Raw genomic sequence first — 23,427 nt, forward strand, 5'->3', positions numbered from 1 at the left:
TTACGGAGTGGGCAAAGCAGAACGTGCATATTAATATGCAGTCCTACTTACGCAGCTGTGATAGCTTTCTGTTGAATCACAACTCTGCTTGTAGGCATCTAAAAATAAATGACAGCTTTTGCTAAAAGCCCACTGAAGTTAATGGAACATGGTTACTGAGTTTAGTGGGAATTTGATTTAGGATCATACCTGTTATCTCTTTTTCGTGAAGATTAATATAGATTAAAGAGGGCAGTGTTATTTATTGTTAATTTAGTCTGAGAAGTGTGTAATTTTTCTGTATTAAATGGACTAATGGCATTCGATAACTATCAGTCATTATGGCAGCACCAACAAACATCTTAGAAAGCATCCATGACATTATTTTTACATGTATAAATGAAACTACATACAAATGTCTGCTATCTGTCTTGCAGCACCTGCAACAGGTGTTTGGAGGGTATGTCTGTTCAGACCTGTGAGTTTGCTGTCTTCAAGTTCTTTTATAAGAACCTGATTAGCAGCGATAGAACTTATTTATACCTACTCTACCCCTGATTAAGAAGTTCCAGGGACAGAGATTGCCCCAGAGGCTGTGTCCAGCTGCAATATCAATAATTGTCCTGACTAACTGCCATGGGGAGTTGTTCAGGACATTACTGATTTTCAAGCCCAACCCATCATAAAACATTAAATTAGATCAAGTCTAAGACTGAAGCTAATACAGACTCCAGTACAGATTATGTGGTTCTGGATCTGTTTATCGAATGCCTTACTTGATCACTGAATACAATGAGTACTATCGGGTGTAGTAAGTAACCTCTGCAGAGGAAGTGGTTGAGTGAAGTGTTGGTACAACACATGGTTACTGGTGTTTGTCCATCAGGAGCTGGGAAGCTGGAGCCTGATGCATGTGTTCTAATGTGTTGCTTCCAGTTTACTCGCTGTTACACGTTTGTGAGTCGGTACAGACAAGGTTTTTTTCTAAAAAACTTCCTTTAATTTTCAGCCTGTTTTGTGCTATCTTGTGCAAATTCTCCAGATACCCCAAGAGTTGTGCCCTTGGAGGATGGGAACGCTATGTGGTAACAGGAAAAGTGTGGCTATGAGGAACTCTTATTCTTAAATGTGACCTCCCTGTGAATAGGATTAGTTTGTACTACTCTGCTGGCATTATTGAATGAAAGAATAGTAGTCTAGGACAACATAAATAAACTAAGAAGGATGATGCAGATACGCAAATGCTAAATTTAGTTTTAAGATGATTACTCCGTGCCTCCTGGCTTTCCTGCTTCTCTGGGAGCAACACCTGTGATGTATGTGACTTGTAGTTCTTGGAGAAGTTTACTATAGAGAATGGAAGAGGTTTTTGACTTTATTTTTTTTGCGCCTTTAAGTACTGTACTGACTCGATGAAAGTGCAGGTCTAGAAAATAGTGGTTTTAGAGGTTGGCTGTTTCTTGTGGCAGTATTTTGTGTTGGCGTAGTTTAGCATTGGGTCTCTTTCTAAGCTATTACTGGTAGAGAGGATCACTTGAATGGGCAGTGACTGTAGTCGCTGTGTTCCATGACATGAGAGCATAACATTTGTTGAGAAAAACACCAGTTAGGTGGGGGAAGAATATTTTCCTGAATTATTAATGCATGTGCTGCTGCAACTTTTAAGACTGTAAGTGCCCTTATGGTGCAATCTAAAGATAAGTGAAGAGGCATTTTCCTTGTTACATTGTAGAATAGTGTCAGCTGGCCTGCTAGAAATCCACAGGTTTGTGCTACTTTTTGTAGACGATCAGTGGCTGAAAATTTTTTTTCAGAAGTAGTTTTATGGGCACGTAAGGTGTGTGCAAGGGATAAAGGGGGATCTTAGGAGTCTAAAGCAGTTGTACCTGCAGTGTGTGAGTATCCTGCCTTTACTGCCTTGCACGGACGAAGCGGGCAGAGCTGCCGGGTGTGGGGTTTGCTTTCCGAGACTGAAGTTTGCGGATCTCGGGCGGAGGCTGCGGTTCGGGTCGCTGGATAAGCCGTGGGAGCCGGCACCAGGAATGTCCCGCTCTGATCTGTCCCCGGGTGCGGCGCTGCCGCGCGCCGAGAGGTGGCGGTGTCGGCGCGGCCACTGGCGGCCCCTCGGCGCGTCCCGCGCTCCCGCCAGGCCGTGCGGGGTTTCCCCGCCGCTCCTTGGCCCGATAATAACAATAACAATAATAATTATTATTAATTATTATTTATTATTTATTTTTACCTCCCCCTCCCCCGTTTGTGCGGGTGCGGGTCGGCAAGGCGGGCGGCGCGCCGGCACCCGCTGCGCCGGGGTTCGCGGTTGCGGGGGGACGGAGCCTCCTCCCCGCCAGGCCCCCCACGCGTGCGGGCCCGTCCCGCGGGGGCGCCGCCGGCCCGGGGAGGGGGGGCCGCGATAATAAGATGCGGCGGCGCGGGGCGGGGCCCGGGCGGCGCAGCCAATGGGAGGCGGCGCCGGCGCATAAATGATGGGGGGGGCCGGGATGCCCGGGTTTTGTGCTGCGCGGCGGAGCGCTGACCCCGCGCCCAGCCGGCCGAGCGCAGCCCCGCACGGCCCCGCAGGGTCCCGGCCCCGCCTCGCCCGGCGGAGCGGCCCCGCACGCACACACGCCGCCGGGAGGAGCGAGACCTGATTTTTTTTTTTTCCCCGTGGAGCGTTTCTGGCCGCGGTCGCATGAATGCCCAATGTTGTAGACCGGTGGCAATGGATCTAGGAGTTTATCAACTAAGACACTTCTCGATTTCGTTCTTATCGTCCTTGCTGGGCACCGACAACTCGTCTCTGAGGCTCGACAGTAGGTAAATAAGTGTTGTGTCCGAGCGGCTGTGCCGGCGCGGCGGTGGCGGGGCAGGTGAGCGCCGGGCTGGCTCCTTTGTCCGGGGGAGCCGCAGCGGCGGGCACCGGGCGCCCGCCTCTCCCCCTGGAGGTGCTGCCCTCCCCGGCGCCCAGCGCTTCTGCCGCAGCCTGCAGTCGAGCTCCATCTTTGTGGACTGTTGGGGAACAAAATGTAGGGGTACTTGGTTTGGCTGCGGGCGGGGGGCTCGGGAGCTTCACAGGTTGCTTTGCTGCATTGGAGCATCCCGGTGAGGCGGCGGCAAGCCAGCGTGAGGATGACTTTCTCAGCCAACTGGCTACCAATGCCCGCGTCTCTTGTCTCTTAAATAATTCAGACGCTGCTAATGTTTTTTTTTTTCTCTCTCTTTCTTTCTCTCTTGCAGCTCCTCTGGTGCAAGCGTAGTAGCTATCGACAACAAAATCGAGCAAGCGATGGTACGTACCGATGGGGGCATAAAACCTTGTTCGTGTTTGAAGCAGTAAACAATATGGGGATGCGGCGGGCGATGGTTAACCCGTGCGGGGACACAGTTTGGTAGCGGGACCGGGGAGGGAGGGGGAGACACGGGTTTGGGTTGAGAGGCTTTTTTTTTTTTCGTCTGCGTGTTGTTTTGTTTTTTTTTTAATTTATTTTTAATTGATCAAAGGCTTCCTGCGGGGAGGAACGCGCACGTTTCTGTATCGATGCCGCGGAGGGAATGACGGCATTGCGCTTGGCTCCTGCCTTCCCAAGCGATTGATCGCGGCTCCATGCGGCGGCGGAGGGGCGCTGCTGGGGCAGAAAGCGGCGTGTGTTTGTGGGGTTTTACACCCCCAAAGAGGAGGCGTTCCGGGGCACTTTTCATTTTATTTTTTTAACTTTGCTCCAAGCGCAGGGGAGCGCAAGCCAATCGAGGGCATCCCCCTCGGGCTGTCTCCGGGGCGTTCTCTGCTGTCATGCCCTTCTCCCGGCGGGCGGCACGGGCATCCCGGTGCCCGGAGCCGGCGGCTTTCCCTCGGGGGCCGCCGCGGCCGCTACCCCGGCCCCCGCCCGGCGCGGTGCCGGGGGCCCGGCCGCCCTTTGTTACTGGAGCGGTGCCTGGAGCCGCTCTCCCGGGAGCCTCTCCGGCTGTTGCTAGGCAAACTGCGAGCCTTTAACTCCCGGCTATAAATAACTCGGCCGCCCATTGGCCGCGCCGCGCCCTGACGTCACCCGCGGCCGCGCGCGGAAGGCGGGAGGGAGGGAAATGCGGCAACCTGTGCCCAGAACTGGCTGCAGCCGGCGCGCGGGGGGCGGGGCCTGGAGCCGGGGGCGGGGCCTGGAGCCGGGGGGCGGGACCTGCTGCCCTCCCCGGTCCGCACGTGTGTGACAGCCCGGGCCCTGCGAGGGACTGACCCGGGCCGGTGCCTTGGCTGGGATGCAGAGCTGGGGCACACTGGCTCTCTGCAGAGGGGGATCCGTTGCGTCTCTGGCTGGGCAGAGTGGGAGCCTGGGCCTGACGCTGGGCTGCTTTCCTAATGCACCCGCTCTCTTCTGCGTTTCAGGATCTGGTAAAGAGCCACTTGATGTACGCAGTAAGGGAGGAAGTGGAGGTCCTGAAAGAGCAAATCAAAGAGCTGATCGAGAAGAACTCACAGCTGGAGCAAGAAAATACTCTGCTAAAAACACTTGCCAGCCCAGAGCAGCTTGCCCAGTTCCAAGCACAGCTGCAGACTGGTTCTCCGCCTTCCTCTTCCCAGTCACAAGGGACGACACAACAGCCTGCTCAGCCGGCATCACAGGGTTCAGGGCCTTCAGCATAGCTCAAGATGTCGTTGCCATCGTGATTGCTGGCCTCTGGACTGCCCAGAGCAAGAAGGACTAGCAGGAATCTGCTACAACCACCCTTCATCCATTTCAATGCATATTGCAACCCACACTGGGGACTCCATGCCCTGCACACGTCAGGAGAGACTTCTTCCCCCTGTATTATGCACTTATCTGTCTCCCTCTTCCCTCCCTTACCCTTTTGGCTTGAAGGAGTCTTTGTTCTTAGATTGGTTGAATAAAATAAACTTCTTCCAGAGAATTAGCACAAGTACACTGGGGACTTGAGCAGCTTCTGCAAATGGCTGAGAAACGAAGCTGCATGCCTGAATTTTTTTGGTTTGTTTTTAAATCTTCCACTCATCCAGTGATACAGCTGATATGAAGTGCTTTTCAAGCTTGGAAACGTGAAGAAATGGACTGGAGTAAAAAGTGGTAGCTCAGTCCCCTGTAGTGCATTGGGGTTCCAAAGTGTGGACTGGTGCATAGGATCTAAGAGGAAGAGGGAGAAAGGTAATTTCAGTGTTTAACACTTAATTGTCACCTGAAACCTTAAGTGCAAATATTTGCACCGTTTTCTGAAGCAGTGGACAGGTGCATAAAGCTGTATTATATATAGAAGACAGGTAGGTGACATACAGTTGTTGGGTCATAGGATAATTACAATGAAGGTTAATTGCCTACTGTATATTTGTGTATTTAGTGTAATTACTTTGTAAAATAGAAAACTGTAACTATTTAGGTTGTACAGATTGAAGTTTAGTTGTTTCATTGGCTGATCTGAAGAAGTTTGGAAAGTTGTTTTTTTTTTATGCTACATAAATAAGAATGCACCTACGCAACTGTTCAGAATTTGACAGATTTATGCTGTTTGTGTAACTTCTGAAGTTCCCTGGCTGCTGATTATCTTGAAGTAAATCATTGTTCATTGTAGTTTGGTTGAAGATGGGAAAAAACCACTCCAAAAATTATCAAGCCCTGCTAGCAATGAATTTAAAAGAAAAAATTGGATTTCCCAGTATGGATTTTTTGCATATGATGTGTATAGTAGTATGCATATGTTTTTGTGCATGTTCTCTACAGTTGTAACACGTCAATGTATTTAACTGTTGCACTTGTCAACTTTGAATAAAGCATACAATGTTGATAAATCACTGTTTGTATATTGTACTGGTGTTAACTGCAGTCACTTTCAACATGTTGCAATGCGGTTTTACATAAGCAGTGAGGTCAGGAGGCCAAAGCCGGGGTGCAAGATGCTGCCTGTTGGCTTCAGAGCTTTAGTTTCAGCTGAAAATGCTGCTCCTGCTTTCCATAGTTCTTAAAAACAGAGAGATCGTGAAGTCAAATGAAGGAGGGAGGAGCAGGGGGCCTGGCTAAGCAAAGCTGCTGGTTTTGGGTCAGTCCTGTGCAATCAGGACTGTAGGAACACAGACATCTGGTATATGATCAGCTATGAATATATATGTAAGTTGTTTCCTACTGGCAAACTGGCCTTGCTTGGGTACTGGTCATCCCATGCTGGCAGCAGCTCCCACACCCTTAATTCAGGGCGATGAAGGCACTGAGCACTGCAGCTTCCCAGCGGGTCAGCCTGTATTAGAGTATTATTCTGCCTTCTGAGAAATGTTGAGAAGAATTTCCAGTTCTGTGTGTAGGTAAAACTTTTCCTTAAGTTTGGAAAAAACCACTTTCCTCTTTAATAATGATGATTAAACTGAATCTAAGCCTACAAATGTCCAGGTGAATGACTAGATAAGATGCGATTGGATCGATAAGCTGCAACCAGGGGAACAAAGGAATTTGCAGTTTTACATGGTTGCCTAAAATGTGAATACAAGGAATGAGTTTGACTTAAAATGTAAGGGTTAGTTACAATGGGGTTTTTATAGGGTCATATGACTGCTCATTCCATGTAATGAAAATCAGGAGATGCTGTTCTTGTAGAGCTTCATGTTATTGAGAGTAATCGAGTGTAGCAGAGGAAATAAGAAGGCTGAGGGTTCAAAGGTAGGACAGGTTACTTGTTTGTGTAACTTGTAGCTAAATTCTTGCCTTTGGTGGATCCTCATCATGTAGCAGTTCAGGCAGGCGCTGCTTAGCTGGATCACAGCATAAGTAGTTGAATTACTCTTATTGGGAGTGCCATATCCAAGTGCATGCGTGAGTGTGTCTCTGTAGGAGTGTGAACTTGAATTCGTAGTTTGTGTTCTTCAGATTTCAGTGTACAATTTAAGTGTTCTTAATGAGGAAACACCAGAGAGAAATGCAAGATTTTTCTTTTTCGTGGATTAAGCTAAAATTAGAAATTGATGATGGCCTTTGTGGCAGAACAGCACTTGAATTATTTGAATCTGACAAAAGGAATGCTAATTTTGGTGCATTTTAAAGGGCTTAATTGTCTTCAGTTGCCTTTATATTCTGACTGTTTCTTTAGCTCTTCCAGGCCATAACATTGTGAAGATTGACTTTTTCATATAGTCACACAGATTGGCTTTCTTATCCACCTAACTTACCAAAATTTGCAAAGAATTTTTTTTTGTTTAAAAATGAAAATGACCTCTTTGATTATTTCTTCTACTTTGTTTGAAGAGCTGCCTCAACGTATTCTAAATTCAAGATTTTTTTTTTAAACTGTTCTTTAATGAAGGATCTGGAAGTCTTCAGATTTTTTGTTAGGTAATACAGTAATATTTTTAGTACACTGTATTAAACAGTGGCAAATCAGTGTTGGCAAATCTGATAATTTAGGTACTGGGTAATTTTAAAACTATGGAGCTGGTTCTTGGAGCTGTTTATTTATTGGTAAAGTTAGTCTGAGCAACCTTTTGTTGCTGAGATGATTTTAGCAATAGCTCTGTCAAAACTGCAGCCTCTCCATGAAATGGATTCAAATTGACTAAAATTGCACTTGAAATCCAAACAAAGAGTAGATGTTTGTCAGTTGTGTTGTAATACTTCTGGAATGAATTGTTTTGATTTTTGCTTTTGTTCTAGAACATATAATTTTCCAGAGAACTTTTAAGTCAAATATCAGTGGTCAAAGGTGTCATCTTTTTCCACCAAAATTTTTGTACAAATTCTGAGATGGTCAAGTTTTCATCCACGATGAGTCATTAACTGTAACCTCTCTTGTATATGTCAGGCTTTTTATTGTCTGCATATCTCCAATTCAGTAACTCTTTAGGCTGTATTCAAGCCATCTGTCATTTAACTTTTTGTTGTCAATTAGCTGCAAATTATCACCAAGACCAGGTTGCTGTTTTTTTTTCCTCTTGTGGTTTCTTTTTTTTAACCCAGTAATTTTTTGGCAAATAATTTTAAGGCAAGTCCAGGTTGTTCAGATTCTGGGGACTCTGTAAATACTTGTGTGTGCTGGCTGTGGCTGGGATAGAGCTGATTTTCTTCACAGTACCCGATATGGAGGCTATGGTTTGGATTTGTGACCAAAACAGTGTTGATAACAGAGATGTTTTTATTATTGCTGAGCAGTGCTGATACAGAGTCAAGGCCTTTTCTGCTTCTCATCCCACCCCACCAGAAAGTGGGCTGGGAATGAACAAGGAGCTGGGAGGAGACACAGCCAGGACAGCTGACGCAGCCTGGCCAAAGGGATATCCCATATCGTGTGGCCTCGTGCTGAGCACATAGTTGGGGGAAGAAGAAGGAAGGGGGGATGTTCAGAGTGATGGTGTTTGTCTTCCCAAGTTGCTGCTACACGTGATGGAGCACTGCTTTTCTGGAGATGGTTGAACACCTGCCCGTGGGACCTGGTGAATAAATTCCTTGTTTTGCTTTACCTGTTAAACTATCTTTATCACAACTCACAAATTTTCTCCTTTTTCTGATTCTGTCTCCCATTCCACTGGGGGAGAGTGAGCTGTTGTGGTGCTTAGCTGCCAGCTGGGGTTAAACCACAGCAGTCATTTTTTGTCACCCAATGTGGGGCTCAGAATAACATCAGATTTGTTTGGAACGTGCCAGGTCGGTTTTTATAGCTGTTATTGCTGTTTAACTGTTAATTGACAGGCTCATGTTTCCCATGGAACTCGCTTGCCTGGCTGTATATTAGAGTCTAATGGTCATTAGTGGCTGCTTGCTGTGCTGCTGTGCTGGTTATCACCTTAGTCTGCTGTGTCTGGGAACATTTTGATAACAGCCATGGCGATGTTCTGGGGCTGACAGATGGCCAAGGCATTGCTGCTGTACTGGACAGGCTAGAACTCCAGTGTGAACTTGAGTTGAAAGGACTGTAACCTGTGGATGAGTCCACATGGGAGCAGGACACCCCGAGGCATCTGTGGCCCTGGATAAGCCCATGCCAGAGAAGGTACAGTTCACAGCATCTGTATCCGTGGTTATGTCTGTGCTACAGCAGTGTACCTCTGCAGGGACTGTAGCCCAAGGATAAGTCCATGCTGGAGAAGGTACACCTCAAAGCATCGGTGGCTTGAAGTCACATTGGAGAACCTCAGTGTGTGTGGCTGTGGACAAGCCCAGGACAGAGCAGATGCACCCCTGGGGTAACTGCAGTCACAGGTAAGGCCATACTGGAAAAGGTTTACTTTTGTGGGTAAGCCCATTCTGGAACAGGTACATCTTTGAAGGCATTGTGGCCCATGGAGAAGACCATGCGACTGTGGCTGTGGGTAAGTCCACACCAAAGAAGGTAGACCCCTGAAGAGACTCACATATAAGGCTTCACTTGGAGCAGGTAAACTCCTAAGGGGCTGCGGTCTGTGGAAAAGTCCAAGCTGGAGCAAGGGGAAGAGTTAATTGCAATTCTAAACCCCATAGTCTGGTCCAAATGGACCAGGGGTGAAGATTGTAATGGAAACACCCTGAAATTGTTGTAACTTGGAATTTGAGTTGTGTGTTACAGGAATTACTACAGGAAGAATCACCTGAACCAGTGGAAGACAAGTCTTAAAAGAAGCAGTGCAAGTGCAGCAGTGACCTGACCTGAGCTGGTTTTGGTGCCCAGTAACTCCACAGAACACACCACCTCTCCCATCCTGAGTGACCACCATAACAGATGGAGACCAAAGTCGTGGAATGAATAAAATCAATGGACGCTTTGTGGATGTTTGTGGATGCTTGACAGACATTTCACAGGGGTAGTCCATAGACTAAGGGAATAATACCTATCTGTTATATCAAAGGATGATGAGTGGTGGTGGATAATGAGGATGTATTGGATAGTGTGGGACCTGAGCATGATGTAAATGGTATGGAATCAGGAGTTGAAAATATGCTGGTTTTGACTGTTGTCGAGCTAATATTCTTCATAGCAGCTTGTGAGGGGGTTCTAGTTTGGATTTGTGCTGAGAACAGTGTTGATAACAGAGAGATGTTTTCCTTACTGCTGAGCAGTGCTGACACAGAGTCAAGGCCTTTTCTGCCTCTCACCCCATGCCACCAGTGAGGAGTCTGGGAAGGGATACAGCTGGGACAGCTGACCCCAACTGACCACAGGGATATTCCATACCATATGGAAGAAGAAGGAAAGGAGGGATGTTTGGAATGATGGCGTTTGTCTTCCCAAGTCACTGTTACACGTGATGGAACCCCACTTTCCTGGGGATGACTGAACACCTGCCTGCCCACAGGAAGTGATGAATGAATTCCCTGTTTTGCTTTGCTTGTGTGCATGGCTTTTGCTTTACCTATTAAACAGCCTTTATCTTAACCCATGAGTTTTCTCACTTTTCCGATTCTCTCCTCAATCCCACTGCGGGGAGGTAAGCAAGTGACTGTTGTGGAAGGAAGGAGAAATATGCTTCAATAACATGTCTGGAAACTGTCCAGAGAGCACCCAGACAAAACCTCCCAGCAGCAATGGAGCAAATACAGTGCCTTAAGAGATGTCTCTCCCTAATTCTTATGGAAAACAATCAATGCCTGGGAGGCAGCTTCCTGTGTTTCAACTAGAAAAAGAACATCACGAGGCTATTTGGGAATTACCACCCTTGAATTTATTTATCTCAATACAAAGAATTTTAATTATTATTTATTCCTTGTAGGGTGGAATAGCAGCACTCAAGCTTGCTGACTGCCAGCATACTTGTCTAGCTTTAAACGTGCTATTCACAGAACCCCTCAAGCATCTTGAGTACCTCGGTAACAGTTTATATCTTACAGATGAGACATTATTTCTTATTTTTCTCCTTTCTCTTTAGGATTTTGCTTTTTAACTTCCTGGAGAATTTTCTGCTGGTGTAAACCTGAAAGAAAGTAGAAATTCAAGGAAATTACCCTAATTCCAAGCCTTGCTGTTGAGTGTTGCTTCAGATATATGAAATTAAGTGGAGGATGGTTGTTGGAGGGAGCTCCTGGGAAGTCTGGAATGAACTCAGACATTTGAAATGCTTGGCGATATTCTGAAAAACACCTGCCACTGGCCCGATTCTTTTCCTGCGATGAGTAAGCAGACTCTTCTGACTGTATTTATTTACTATGTGCTGAGCTAGGCATACAAACGGCCTGTTTGAAAATCCCAGGGCAAGGAGTTTCCAGCAGACACTGACACCTGCCCTCCTGAATTGGGGTCCAATTTCCAACAGGAGCAAAGCCAAGCTCAACAGCAAAGTTAAAAGCCAAACCATGAATAAACTGACTTCCTTGCATTGTAAATACATCAGAAAAGGGCAGCAGTTAGAAAGGGAAAATGAGCAAAACTCTGATTATTTTCCCCTATCTGAATCCCAGGGGGGGTGTCTACTGAGATGCCCCCAGGATAGTTGTGCTGTGCCAAGAAGCAAGAGAGTTTCTGTAAAAGGTAGCCAAGAAGCCTCCAAACTGCTGCTCAACAGGATTTGGATACAGTGTAACAACTGGCTGAGGAAAGGGAAAACAGGTCTCAAAAACCTTGTTCCTGAGCTTAGCCAGATTCTTAGGTCATCTCGAAGCTGAACTTCGATTCTTAAGCTGCATTGGGTGGGGGTGGTTTTTCAGTGATGTGTATGTGGTAATACATATTGGATGTGGTTCAAGTCATCATGAGAAAGTAGCTACAGGGGAAAAAAAAAGGGAAAGTCATAATACTCCAATTTACAGTCTTCTAGTTTGGGGAGACTGAGAGCTCTGTTAAAGTTCTCCCTCTTTGGAGCTTTAAAGGCACTGTAAAATCGTAAGAGGTTGAGATCTGACAAATGCAAGCTCAGGGCAAATCCACCTTAATCTTGAAAGTAACTAAAGGATAGTGAATAAAACTTGTGAGCTTTTGAAAAACAAAGTCAAGAATAACAAACCTCTATGGCCTTCAGAATGGATAGTAGATCTGTTATTCACCAGAGAGTATGGGAAGGGATGGAGATGAGCTTATTTGTGGATTATTTAAATTACTGTCAGCTGCTTTCAATATACAGTCAGGATCTCTAGGAGTTGGAAGCTGAGTATCTGTGCTGAGCTCTCAGATCTCCCCCCCCCCCTCAAAAAATCTTGTTATAAGTATCTGCCTGCATTCTGCTCCCTGTGGAGACTGCAGTAAATAGCCACTCTTCCTTCCATTAGTTTTATTACTGAGAACCAGCCTGTTCTGCCTCTTTGCTGCTGCTTTAATTGAAGCTTTGCTACCAGATAGCCATCAGAAAAGACATCTGCAATTCAATTAGATATGTGCTTAAACTCACGATCTCCAATCTCTGTGAAACCGGCCGCTGCCAGACTGCTCTCCATGGGCTCACGGGTGTTGCAGCGCTCTGCGCTTCTGCCTCCTGCTGCCGGCTCCTCCTCCTCCTGCCCTGCTGGCCCTGCCTACAGATGCTTGAAGTGAGGACCCGTTCCTCACAGCAGGCTGGTAGGAGTTCATTTCTTCTTTCTTGCAAAGCAGGAGAGAAGCTAGAAACTTGGTGACACTGAGGAGCTGTGGATCCTGCTTTATAATGTACTAAAAGAGGTGGCTGCAGTCACATCTTTCCGCCTTGGGAGATAGGATGTTAAGGAGCTCCAAAGGTGCTCCGAGGTAACTTATTGCATCTTTTGCATAGACCTGAAAGCATGATGACTTGATAGGAATGTCCCTACCAAAAGAAGTTGGACTTTTTTGCTAAGTTCAGCCTCTGGTGCCATAAGTGCACCCTCCCTGGTGCCAGCTGCTCCAGGGCTGCCATTCCTGCTTGCAGTGACGCTGTGAGGTGACTGAGATGAGGGCCAAACACCTTCTGGGCAGGCCAGACCACTGAACCCCTGCAAGGAACAACTCTTTGGAAATACTTCCATGACCCTAGAGGTATATGTAGCCTCTAAGTGATGTCAGGCTGGTCCCTGACAGAAACCACAGCCTTGTTTATAAATATTCTAAAAGGATATTCTGAAGTGCCTTAGTGGTCTTGCTTAAAGCATTTCTATGAACTGACTTTAAAGGTTTGCAAAATCACAAGTGAAAGCAGTCAGAAGTGAGGTTCACAGGGGCTTCTTTGTAGAAAAGATGCAGTTGATGAAAACCCCAAATCTGAAGAGAAGTGAAAAGTGAAGGTGATCAGGGGGAGTGGATGTGGCTTACAGCTCACTGCAAGCTTCCTTGCCTTCAGGGAGGAGTGGCCCCCAGTTGATAGAGGACTGAATACTTACCTGGGATGGGAGAAAAGGAAATGAGGATCAGAGCAATACAGCTGAGTGTAGCCTTGATGGGTTGGGGTGCTGTACCTGTCTGTACCCCCAAGTACAGGGTTTAGCAAAGCCTTGGTGAGCACCCTGCAGCCATGGGCTTTCTCCACCTGCCTTTCACAAGGAATCTGCCCCAATGGTGACAATGAAAGTGTTTCAAGTCTGTTAGGGAAGGTAAGAAGGGGATGGAAGAGTAAGTACATGTATGTGACACAAGAAAAAGTCTCCTAGACCATCTCCCCATCTCCATAAGCTTTAACTTTAAAACCAGTGAGTAGTAGTGGTAGATGAAGTTTAATTGTGCTCTTAATGAACACCAGGTCTTCATGTAATGAGTTCATGTAGAGGATCTGAGCCAGGTCAGCCTGTTTGCTCAGAAGGCAATTACTCCTCTGTACCACTTAAGTGCTGTAAGTGGACTTGGGGCTTTCTAAGGAGCAGCAGCAGTTGTATCACCAGGGCATGTGAGGAAAACTGAAGCAGCTCCACATGACAATAGAATGCAAATAAGTCAGAGCTGGGTGTGCTCAAGTAGATGTAGGGTAGAGAAAGTTGATGGGAGAGGCTGTATCCTGATGTGACCAATTGAATGCCAATACCCGCATTGAATATGTCAGAGCTAGGCACTGATTTTACTCCAGCCCTGGACTGCTTTGGTGGCATTGGTAGCCAGAAAGGTCTAGAAGCAGATATCAGGGCCAAGTGGCCATGATGAACCATATGCAGAGGAGAGGAAATTTGAAAAGGTTTGAAGAGAGCACCCCTTTTCTTTTTTCTTCCTCTCGCAGTATTGTCATTTGTAATATATTTTTAATTAATAAGGGAAGTGAAATCTTACAGGGGAGGGAAGGTCTAGTACGGGCCCCTATCTGTTTTAAAGAGTTCACAGTGAGGAAGTTTGGGGCTACTATTCTACTGGAGCATCCTCAACACTTATGGTGTTTTAACTTGCTCCTGGACACTCTGGGTTTTGGCAGAACAGAGGTATGTGCCCAGACTCCCCAGGCCATCCATTGGATCTGTTGGATGAGGAGGTGGAAGGCCTGTAAGACCAGGTGATGAGAGCTTTCAGGTGGCTGATGCCCACCCACCCTTCCCTTGGGGAGCTGTGGTGCTCCTCGTGAGGGTTAATGCCCCCAGCTAGTGCTGAGGCACATGGGGCAATTAGAGGGCCGCACCTCTGCACCTTGCAACCCAGAGGAAAACACTTCCACTTTCCACGGCACTCTTATTTCATCTCAACATGACTGCTCATAGGCAACCTGGAGGTAAAATTAACCCGTACCACAACTCTGTTTGCATTTCACCACACTGCTTCAGTGGCAAGTGCCTCTTTCTTTTAAGTTTTCTTTTGGGAATGTGAAAATACAGATATGAGTTGTTGGTAATTTAGAGAGGCAAGAGCTCTCATAGCTACTGTCTGTTTTTTACGAGATGGTTAGATCCTTTGCCTTTTCTCAATATATATTTATGACGGGCATTTAAATTAATCAAGAGGAATGCTTAAAAGAACCCTAACCTAAACTCATCATCATGGCTGGGCTTTGTGAACGAAGATTTAGGAAAGGCTTCATCCACATTTGTTACAAGCACACTGGTGGCTAAAAAGACCAATACGAGACAGGCATGTCCGGTTGCAAAAGGCACAGCAGAAAGACTCCTTAGGTGGTAAATTCTGCAAGACACGGTTCTTTCTGCGTTATCTTTTCTCCTCAAGAGTGATCCTGCATGTGTCCTCGAAAGCACATACTTGTGACTGCTCCTTGTTCTAGAACAGACATATTAGTCACATATTCTGACCAGTGGATGTTTAGGATTGTACAAAGGCAGTGTTGATGAAAGCGTTCTAGGAGTTGCAGGTGGTGGCGGTAGATGACCCATGATTCAGATCCATATAGGAGAGTAGACAGCACTATGGCTCTGTAAACACTGATCTTGGTACTTTTCTTCAGGTGTTTATTTCGCCAAACTCTTTTATGGAGTTTTCCAAAAGCACTATATGCCTTTGCTAACCTGTTGTCTATCTCTCTGTCAATCTTACCATCCGAGGAGATGAGGCTACCTACGTAATCAGACTGCTGGACTGATTTGAGCTCTGATTCGCCAATGGTGCTGACAGGTCAATCTACCGACAGGTCACTCTGACCGCATTATCTCCCTACGCCTTCCACTACACAGCAAGCAACACGTTGTCCTCTTTAGTATATATACCCCAACTCTCCAAGCTGACCTTGCTGAAAAAGATAAATTTTACACCAACCTGCGCCACCTTAACCCAAACTAATGTGAATAAAAAACACCTTGCAGGAGGCAGTGGCAATTCTGCACATGGTAATTTTCGATGGTTTTGATCATGAAAATCTTACCCTAGTCCATCCCTGGGGGAAGAAAGAGTCCTTTCAGCCTGGCAGTTCATCACTGTTCCAGCTCCCAGAAGACCAACCAAGCTAGGGGAAGGTTTAAATGAAAACATGTACACCCTTTTTAGTTGTTGTATATGAAAACTCTCAGACATTTAATTTCCTTTTTCTTTTTAAAAAGAGAGAAAAGAAAACAACCTTTATTTTTGATCTAAATTTTCACAAAACTCCATTTCTATCTATATTTAACTATAAAGTATGCCAATGAGGCTAACTGGCAGCATCAATACAGACATAGTATATATCAGCTATCATCTGTGTTAGAAGTAAACCTTCAATATCACTAGTTTCTGATGACCTTATCATAATGCCATATAGAATTGATGTTCCCATTAAAATATGAGCTCCTGAAATAATGCTGCTCCTATGAGATTTGTATCTTCTATTAAGAATGAGTCAGCTTCTAGCCTCCTGTTTCTGGGTAAAAACGCTGAAAATATCAGTGAGCTGCAATACACCAAACTAGATATCAGAAAAGATATAAGAGGAGAAAAAAATCCAAAATTTTTTCTTAAGATTAAACAGCATATTTTGGCCTGATGTTCTGGATAGTTTGAGCCTGACATTCTGGATAGTTTGACAACTCTGAAATCATGTTGGAGCAAACTTGTTATTCTGCCCCGACAGTGACACAAGCTGCCTTTGGTGCCCTGATCCTGCAAAAAATTGATTAAGCTTTTGGGGTTAAACAAATACACGGTCAGTCTTCTTGTTTCACAAAGTGGGTCTGATTTTTTTTTATTGATGTATGACAGTTTCATGGTATTTAAGCATATGCTGGATTTTTAACCTTAAATACCCTTTATCTGTTTTCCCATCAAGGAGCATTTTTGTATTCAAAGTGTTTTATCTGGTGACTCATATTATCTGCAAATAATCAAGCTGAACTACTAATTGCTTTTGAAGAGGGAATAAAGGATGACATTGTTCTGGATCATCAAAAGCAATTCAATCTGTTCCTAAGGCGGGAATAAAGGTTTACAAAAATGGGGAAGGCAAAGGGCCTCTCTTTCAGCTGTGCAGATGGGCGAGAAGCAGTATTCAAGTTGGGGCTGCACAATTCTACAGCTCTACTGAGCCTCTTAAAATTAGTGTTCAGTTCAGAAGCAACAGTGTTCATTTGTTCACCCCAAAAGACACTATGGAGTTCTTTTATTATAGCTTTTACAACCTGGACAGTGTGTGGCACCAACTGCTTTGTAGAAGATTGCTTCTTTGGAGCTCTCACAGACAGAGCCCAGGCAGCCAGGGCTAATGCCCTTCTGTGCCCGGTGGGATGGCCACTCTACAGCCATTGTTGGCTTCTCACAGTGGCCCCAACAGTGAGGGCAGGTCTGTGAATCCAGAAGTCTCTGACAAAAGGTTTCCTAAAGCTCAGGTTGTGTTTTGAAGGGTCAAGAGAAAGCACTGCCTTTTTTCTTTTCCAGAAACTGCTGGCTGTGTCAATTAGACTGAAAAATAGCAACAGACATTTCCAACAAAAATAACCAGCTACTGCAATGATCCCATCTCTAGTCCCCTACCTATCATCTTTGTAGGACTACATCAGGAGCATAGGAAATGGCAGGAGAACTGTTTGGAAAACTAGAATAATAGAATAATAGCGTTGCTGTTGGTTGATTTGTAATGCCCAACTCAAACCTCTAGTCTCCCAGGCTCTGGATTTCTGACCTTTTCTCTGAATAATGATTTATTGCAGGTTAAGATACTTACTGCTGGGTTGAAATGACAAATGTACACAATCCTACAGCTTTTGTTTCCAAACAAGCTGCATTTAAAAGGGGAAAGGAGGATCTAGGCTCAGTTGATCTAAGGCTCAATTGTTTCTTGAGCAGCATTTGTTCCACTCATGTTGGAAATTCATTTTCAGGGCAGTGACACCTGCTGACCTGAAGCATCAGGGGAGGAAACTAGACCTAAACATGAGGTGGCCCATGCTTGGTGTCCAATGGTACTGTGCATACTGACACAGAACTCTTACGTGCAGCAGCCTGGGCTGTGGTCAGGCACACTCCGTGTGTTGACGCTGCACCAGTGCGTGGTTCTGTTGCTACAAACAACTCCCTGTGCTGAAATGCCTGCAGACTGCTGCTGCTGCCTTGAGTCTCCTCCTGACCTTGGGTGGTGTGATAGGAGTCCTTCAACCCCAGACTGATTCAAATGCATACTTTGAAATGAGGTTATCTGGGAAGACAAGGACTTTCTCCTGGAAGGGTTGAGCGCTGTACCTCCGATGGCATGGGCCTGACATAGAAGATGATGATCTGCACCAGCACCACAGCAAATGCCATTGCTGCTGTGGGTGAGGATACAAGACCAGCCTTGGGCAAACCTGAGACTTGTTATCTCCCTACCTGGGATTCATCCCAGATAATTACAGGGGTGTCATAACATAAATGTAGGATGACTGAACCTTTAAGGGACCTGTGGAGATCACGAGATCCAACTTCTTGCTTTAAGCAGGGCTAATTTTGGCATTAGAGCAGGTCACTCAGGGCTGTGTCCAGCTGAGTTTTGGAAATCTCCAAGGATTAAAAAAACCACAGCCCTTCTAGGCAACCTCTTCCATTTTTTGCTATGTTTGGGGATTTTTTTCACCCTAATACCCACTCAGACTTTCCTTTAATGCAGCTTTTGTCTGGGCCCATGAAGTTCCTCACCTCTTTTAAGCATTAAATAAATTGCAAGTTTCAGATGAGGCGTGCCCATCTTTTCCCCCTGGTAAGGCAGGCTCCCCTTGTGCATGCTGCTTTCCTTCTACTATCACTTATCCTGGGTTGCGGACACCCCCTCCAGCTACTGTGTCCATCGGAGATAATTAACCCTTCTGCAGCTGTAGCTGTACACATGGAAAGCTAGAATAGCTTTTGTTGACAATTACTTTTAGGGGGAGGAAGAGGGTCTGGTTGTTTTTACCTGCTCCACCTGCAGCTCCCATGTTTAGGGGCTGCACACGAATGCCTAGTCCCTCTGTGGTGTCCAAGTGCTTAGCATAGTTGACTAGGGAAGAGCTCTTTTTCTCTTCAGGATGCAAATTAAGATAGCAATTAAAATGTGCGTAGCTGGTGGTGGTGGTGGTGGTGGTGGTGGTGGTTTTTTTCCCAGTTTGTAGCTGCAGTATTTGTGTTATTGGAAAGCCATGGGCTCTCTGTGGAGTCATCCTGCATCCTGGGATAAAAGGCAAATGCGTATGGGTGTCTGGTGGAAGCAGTGGGGAGCAGTGCATCTGAGAAACATGGATGAAATAATCAAGCAATTAGTTTGTTTAGGAATGACAAAAGAGCCAGCAGGTGATTCTTTTGTTCTCTGCCGGGGACAATGAATTCTTGTCTATAAAAAAGACTTTCAAAAAAAGCTTTTTAAGTGGAATCCATCAGAATTTTTTCAATGGACTGTTTTTGACAGAAGAAACTGATTTGTTGAAATGAAGAGGATTACAAAAAAATAGCCCAAAATGCTACAAAATGGTCACAAATCTGTAGAGGAAATATATAAAAGCAATGCTTTCCATTAGCAAATTGTTAATTTTAAAAAAAGTCTGGAATTTCACAGTTATATTTTAAAGTTATATTTTCTCTAGGGTTCTTTTTTAACATCATGGCTGACATGTCATGAAATCATCACGGCGCGTAATAACATCTTATCGTTTCTAGCTCAGTGTTGCCTGTTTGTTGTAGTGAAACAGTTTGGCACCTGATCAAAGTGTTTCCTGCCTCTCTTGTAAAAAAAATAGTGTCAAACTTGCATTACAACACAGACAGGAGACACTTTGATCTAGAAAAGAAAATATGTTAGTGTTTACTAACTGGCAGATGGTTTTAATAGTTTTAAAATGAAACAGAATAAAAAAAATAAGATATTCTTATATAATATGCGGCACAAACAAAACACCATTAAATTGTATGAAAAAAAACCTAAACCACAGATAAAAAGCAGGAAAGAGCATTTCTTAAGAGTGACTTTTTTTGGTGAGGGTTTTTCCTTTGCCATTTGCTTTTGAGCAGGCTGGGTTTTCCAGGTGCTGAACCTGCCCCACACTCTACTGCCAATATGGGGGCATGGAGCTGGCAGGGTTGTGAGGCTGGAAACCCCTGGCTTGTTTAAAAAGAGAGATGAGGTTGACCAGTGTGACAAGGATGACTCTTGTGTTGTTGCCATTGGCTTGTTTAGTGTTCAAAAAAATTCCAGATCAGCAAGAGCCTATTTTTGGCAAATACATTTCTTAAGCGAAAATATAACCCAAAAGAGCAGCCTGATCTGGAGCATAAACTTGAGACAGTTAGCTGTGGTACATGGGGATCTGTTACAGGAATCAGCGTGCTGAGCTCCAGGTCTGACTCAAGCCTGATTCTAGCTATTTGGGAAGTGGGTGCCAATGTCACATCATATGTGTAAGCATATAACTATTGTTATTATTGTTATTATTATTATATTAATTCCAGCATCAAACAGATCCATATGATAGTGTATACACAGTGAACAGTATCCGGAAACAAACACAAACATAGTCATCACATAAAGGCACCCTGGTGAGAGTGGAAGGAAGTAAGATCAGCTCTAGGCTGGCTTACCAGTATGGTTAAAATCAGTATAAAGCAAAAACGTCCTTTTCTGTTGCAGGCCCATGCTGTTAGGTAGGTTGGTAAAAGCCCAATAAGGGCTCCTGTTCCCTTCTGATAACTCATCCTGCCCTGTTTTGACTGTTGTCCAATAATGTGAAACCATCACTGCTGATCACAGAACCATTTAGGTTGAAAAAGACCTCTAAGATCATGTAGTCCAACCATATAGCAACAGCTGAGCTTGCAGCTACCCATGTCCAAAAGTGCTGGACATGTGGGGGCAGCTGCCAGCAACATGGCTGGCTGGTGGTGGGACATCACACTGGCGTCCTAGCATGGGCTTCCAGCTGCACTTGCATCTGCCAAATGTGCTTCAGCCTCCTGCTGCTGTGCAGACAGATGAGAACACCTTCAACAGTGGTGACACTGCACATCCATGGGATGCCTTTCTCTCCTGGGCACTTTGCAAACCCTAATTTAACCCTGAGTGGAATATACAAGCTCTAGTTGTAAATATTTAACAATTAGCTAGAGCTGAGTGGGTCACTCCACTTCCTCAATAGCCAGTGGGAAGGAGGAGACACCTTCCTCCAGACCTGGATTATGTTGCCTCTGGACGGGACACGTTGCCCTCATATTGACCCACAGCAGAACCTCGGCTGGTGTTTAGGCAGAGATGCTACATGTCAGGATGCCTCAGAGGAGGGGCACCTCTGGTTCACTCACACCATCACCAAACAATGCTGTTTGGTCTCACATCCCCTCTGCAGCCCCAGCCAAGCAGCACCTGCTCTGGATGCTGGTGGCTTCTTCTGGCAGTAGAAGCGAATTAATTAAGAAAGATGGGAAGACTGACATTGTATCCTCATGTGCAAGAGATACCAGGCCTTGCTCAGTTTAGGAGACAATGTAGCTGTCAAGAAGATGCCTTTCAGATGTGACATGGCGTGTCAGGAGTCTCCACTGGGGAAGGTTGTCAGTCATGTCTGGTGGGAAGGCAAGGCCATCACATCCTGCAATCAACTTTCCTGCATGGGACCCAGGAGCTGTGAACCCAAACCCCTGCCAAGTCCCTGGGGATGGCACGGGGAGAAGTTACTAGCAAGGTAAATGTTAGGTTAAATACCAAGGTGTTGCAGAAAAGAAACACCAGAAAGTGAAATGATGGATGGTGCAATAAGAAAAGAGAGCTACAAGAAAGCTGGAGAGGGACTTTTTACATAGGCATTTAGTGATTGGACAAGAGGTGATGGCTTCAAACTGAAAGAGAGTAGTTTTCGATTGGCTATTAGAAAGGAATTCTTTATCATGAGAGTGGTGACACATTGGAACAAGTTGCCCAGAGAAGTTATGGATGCCCCACCCGGGGAAGTGTTCAAGGCCAGGCTGGATGGGGCTTTGAGCAACCTATTTTAGTGGAAGGTGTCCTTACCTATGCCAGGGGGAGTTGAAACAAGATGATTTTTAAAGGTCCCTTGTAACCCAAACTATTTTATGATTTTATGAAAGTCGAATTATGGGCAAAAGCTCTGAGATTAGTGAAGCTGTAGAAGCCAACCTGAGATGCAGTTTGTGTTTTTCACCTTTGGTATTTAGAAAAGGCTTTCAAGAACTAGCTCTAATACATATAAGATACAGGCCTGTGCATGTAACTTCTGGGGTCACTTAGGGTCCTCACCAGGAAGAAGTGAGCAAGGAGAGGATGTGAACAGCTTTAGTGACAAGTACCAACAGAAATGTAGGAAAGCTGTTGCTCTACTTGTGGAGGTGACAGGCTAGGAGCAAAGGCCTGAAGCTGAAGTAGGAGCACAGTTCAAGGTAGGCCTTGAGATAAGAGCTGAGCAGTGGGGAGAAGTCACCTACTGGGGTGAAGCTGCCTGGATTTGCATGGAGCTCAACAAGCGATTCAGAAATGGATTCTGCTGGCAGGAAATGTTTGTCTAAACACAGCCCTCCTGGCCATCTTATTAATGAAAAAAGTTGGAGCTTCTGAGAGCCAGCACTAAACCTATGTCATTATCAGTGCTGTGTTTTCAAAATGGGTCTCCAGATAATGAAACTAATTCTGTTTCTCAGGCAAAACAGAAATCTTTGTGTGATTTGCTGATGGCTGTGTGCAAATAATGAACCTCCCTCAGGGTTCGATACTACAAATGTTTTTGCTCAGAAATCAATCCATTGATTGAAGTGGTCATTTACAGCTAGAAAAAACTGTGTTGTCTCTCAAATCCATCCATGAGCTTCAGGAGACGAGGCTACCTACTCAGCTGTGCACTGTTGACTTGATCTCAGTCACAACACGCTTCAACTCCTGTGCTCACTGCTTCCTCCTCCTCCTCCTTCTTGGCATCCTGGTACTCTAGGTTCTCTGGTGCAGAGTTTGTGCTATTTGTTCCTACAGGACTGGGTTAGTGTGACAAACATGCAGGGAGGAAGCACAGGAGGCAGCATTTGTGCTGTCTGCCTGAGGATGCTTGAAACTGCTGGGCACCTTGTTCTGGCAAGGAACAACAGTTTGGAGATAATGATAACTTGTCAGATATGCCTAAGAAGCTGTTCATGGTTTTTTATTTTTTTTTTTAGTCTTTTCCCTCTTAGTCAAAGGTCACAGAGCCAAAAAGCTACAGCAACCCTGATATGGCTGTTCTTAAAGCTCAGGACTAAGTACCAATCCCAGCTTGGCCAGACTTTGCTGAACCTGTGCAAAGAGATAGCCTTACACAATGATTTGTACCAGCACACCTGTACAGAAACATCATGTTGGGATCTGTTCAGTGTGATCACTGGAACATGTAAAAAACAAATGCCTTCAAAAGCACTTCAATGTTTGTGAAAGCTTGAGAGGTTTTGAAAGGCTTGTAGGTACCAACAGAGTACAACACAGCTCAGGGACTAGATGCTCACAGGCCCCCATCCCTGTCTGAGAAGATGGCCCAGTTAATCCCAGTTAGAAGTCTCTAATAAGCTTGTAACCTAAAACAAGAAACAGAAGAGCAAATTTTGTCACCTGGACTCACCCAAAAGTCTTCCCTTGAGGGTGATTAAAGCTCGTGCAGATAGCAGTGATAGTTGCTACCCTCCCTCACCAGATGCCAACATGCATGAGAACAGCCCCCAACAACCACCCCTATGCTGTCCAGTATCTCATAAGCTTTCATGTCCATACATGTTTTCTAGCAAGACTTCACAGCCATTAAATATTGAATGCTGAAAGTTTGGTGA

At 45.4% G+C, this 23,427-nt stretch overlaps 1 protein-coding gene and 1 long non-coding RNA gene across 8 annotated transcripts in view; one reads left to right on the plus strand and one right to left on the minus strand.

Moving 5' to 3' along the window:
* The window catches only part of TSC22D1 (TSC22 domain family member 1), a 93,678-nt gene extending 87,911 nt beyond the window's left edge, over window positions 1-5,767 (plus strand). For 4 of the 7 annotated variants that reach the window (XM_051778677.1, XM_051778675.1, XM_051778685.1 and 1 more), the window contains 2 exons: window positions 3,214-3,265; window positions 4,355-5,767. In XM_051778677.1, coding sequence (XP_051634637.1) covers window positions 3,214-3,265; window positions 4,355-4,612 — 310 coding nt within the window. In that variant the 3' untranslated portion in view covers window positions 4,613-5,767. Of the gene's footprint in view, window positions 1-2,488; window positions 2,794-2,891; window positions 3,003-3,213; window positions 3,266-4,354 lie in introns of those variants that run through there. The other 3 variants (XM_051778681.1, XM_051778683.1, XM_051778684.1) reach the window with 3 other exon arrangements.
* A 4,935-nt stretch (window positions 5,768-10,702) lies between these two features.
* On the minus strand, window positions 10,703-17,588 carry LOC127467148 (uncharacterized). Its single transcript, XR_007902989.1, has 3 exons — window positions 17,357-17,588; window positions 15,590-15,670; window positions 10,703-10,840 (listed from the first exon to the last, which is right to left on the minus strand). It is a non-coding gene; the product is annotated as an uncharacterized LOC127467148 (long non-coding RNA).
* Between the last annotated feature and the right edge of the window lie 5,839 nt (window positions 17,589-23,427).

Source organism: Manacus candei, unplaced genomic scaffold, assembly GCF_025592945.1.
Source record: "Manacus candei isolate 608988 ecotype Guabito, Panama unplaced genomic scaffold, ASM2559294v1 h1tg000014l, whole genome shotgun sequence".
Classification (NCBI taxonomy): domain Eukaryota; kingdom Metazoa; phylum Chordata; class Aves; order Passeriformes; family Pipridae; genus Manacus; species Manacus candei.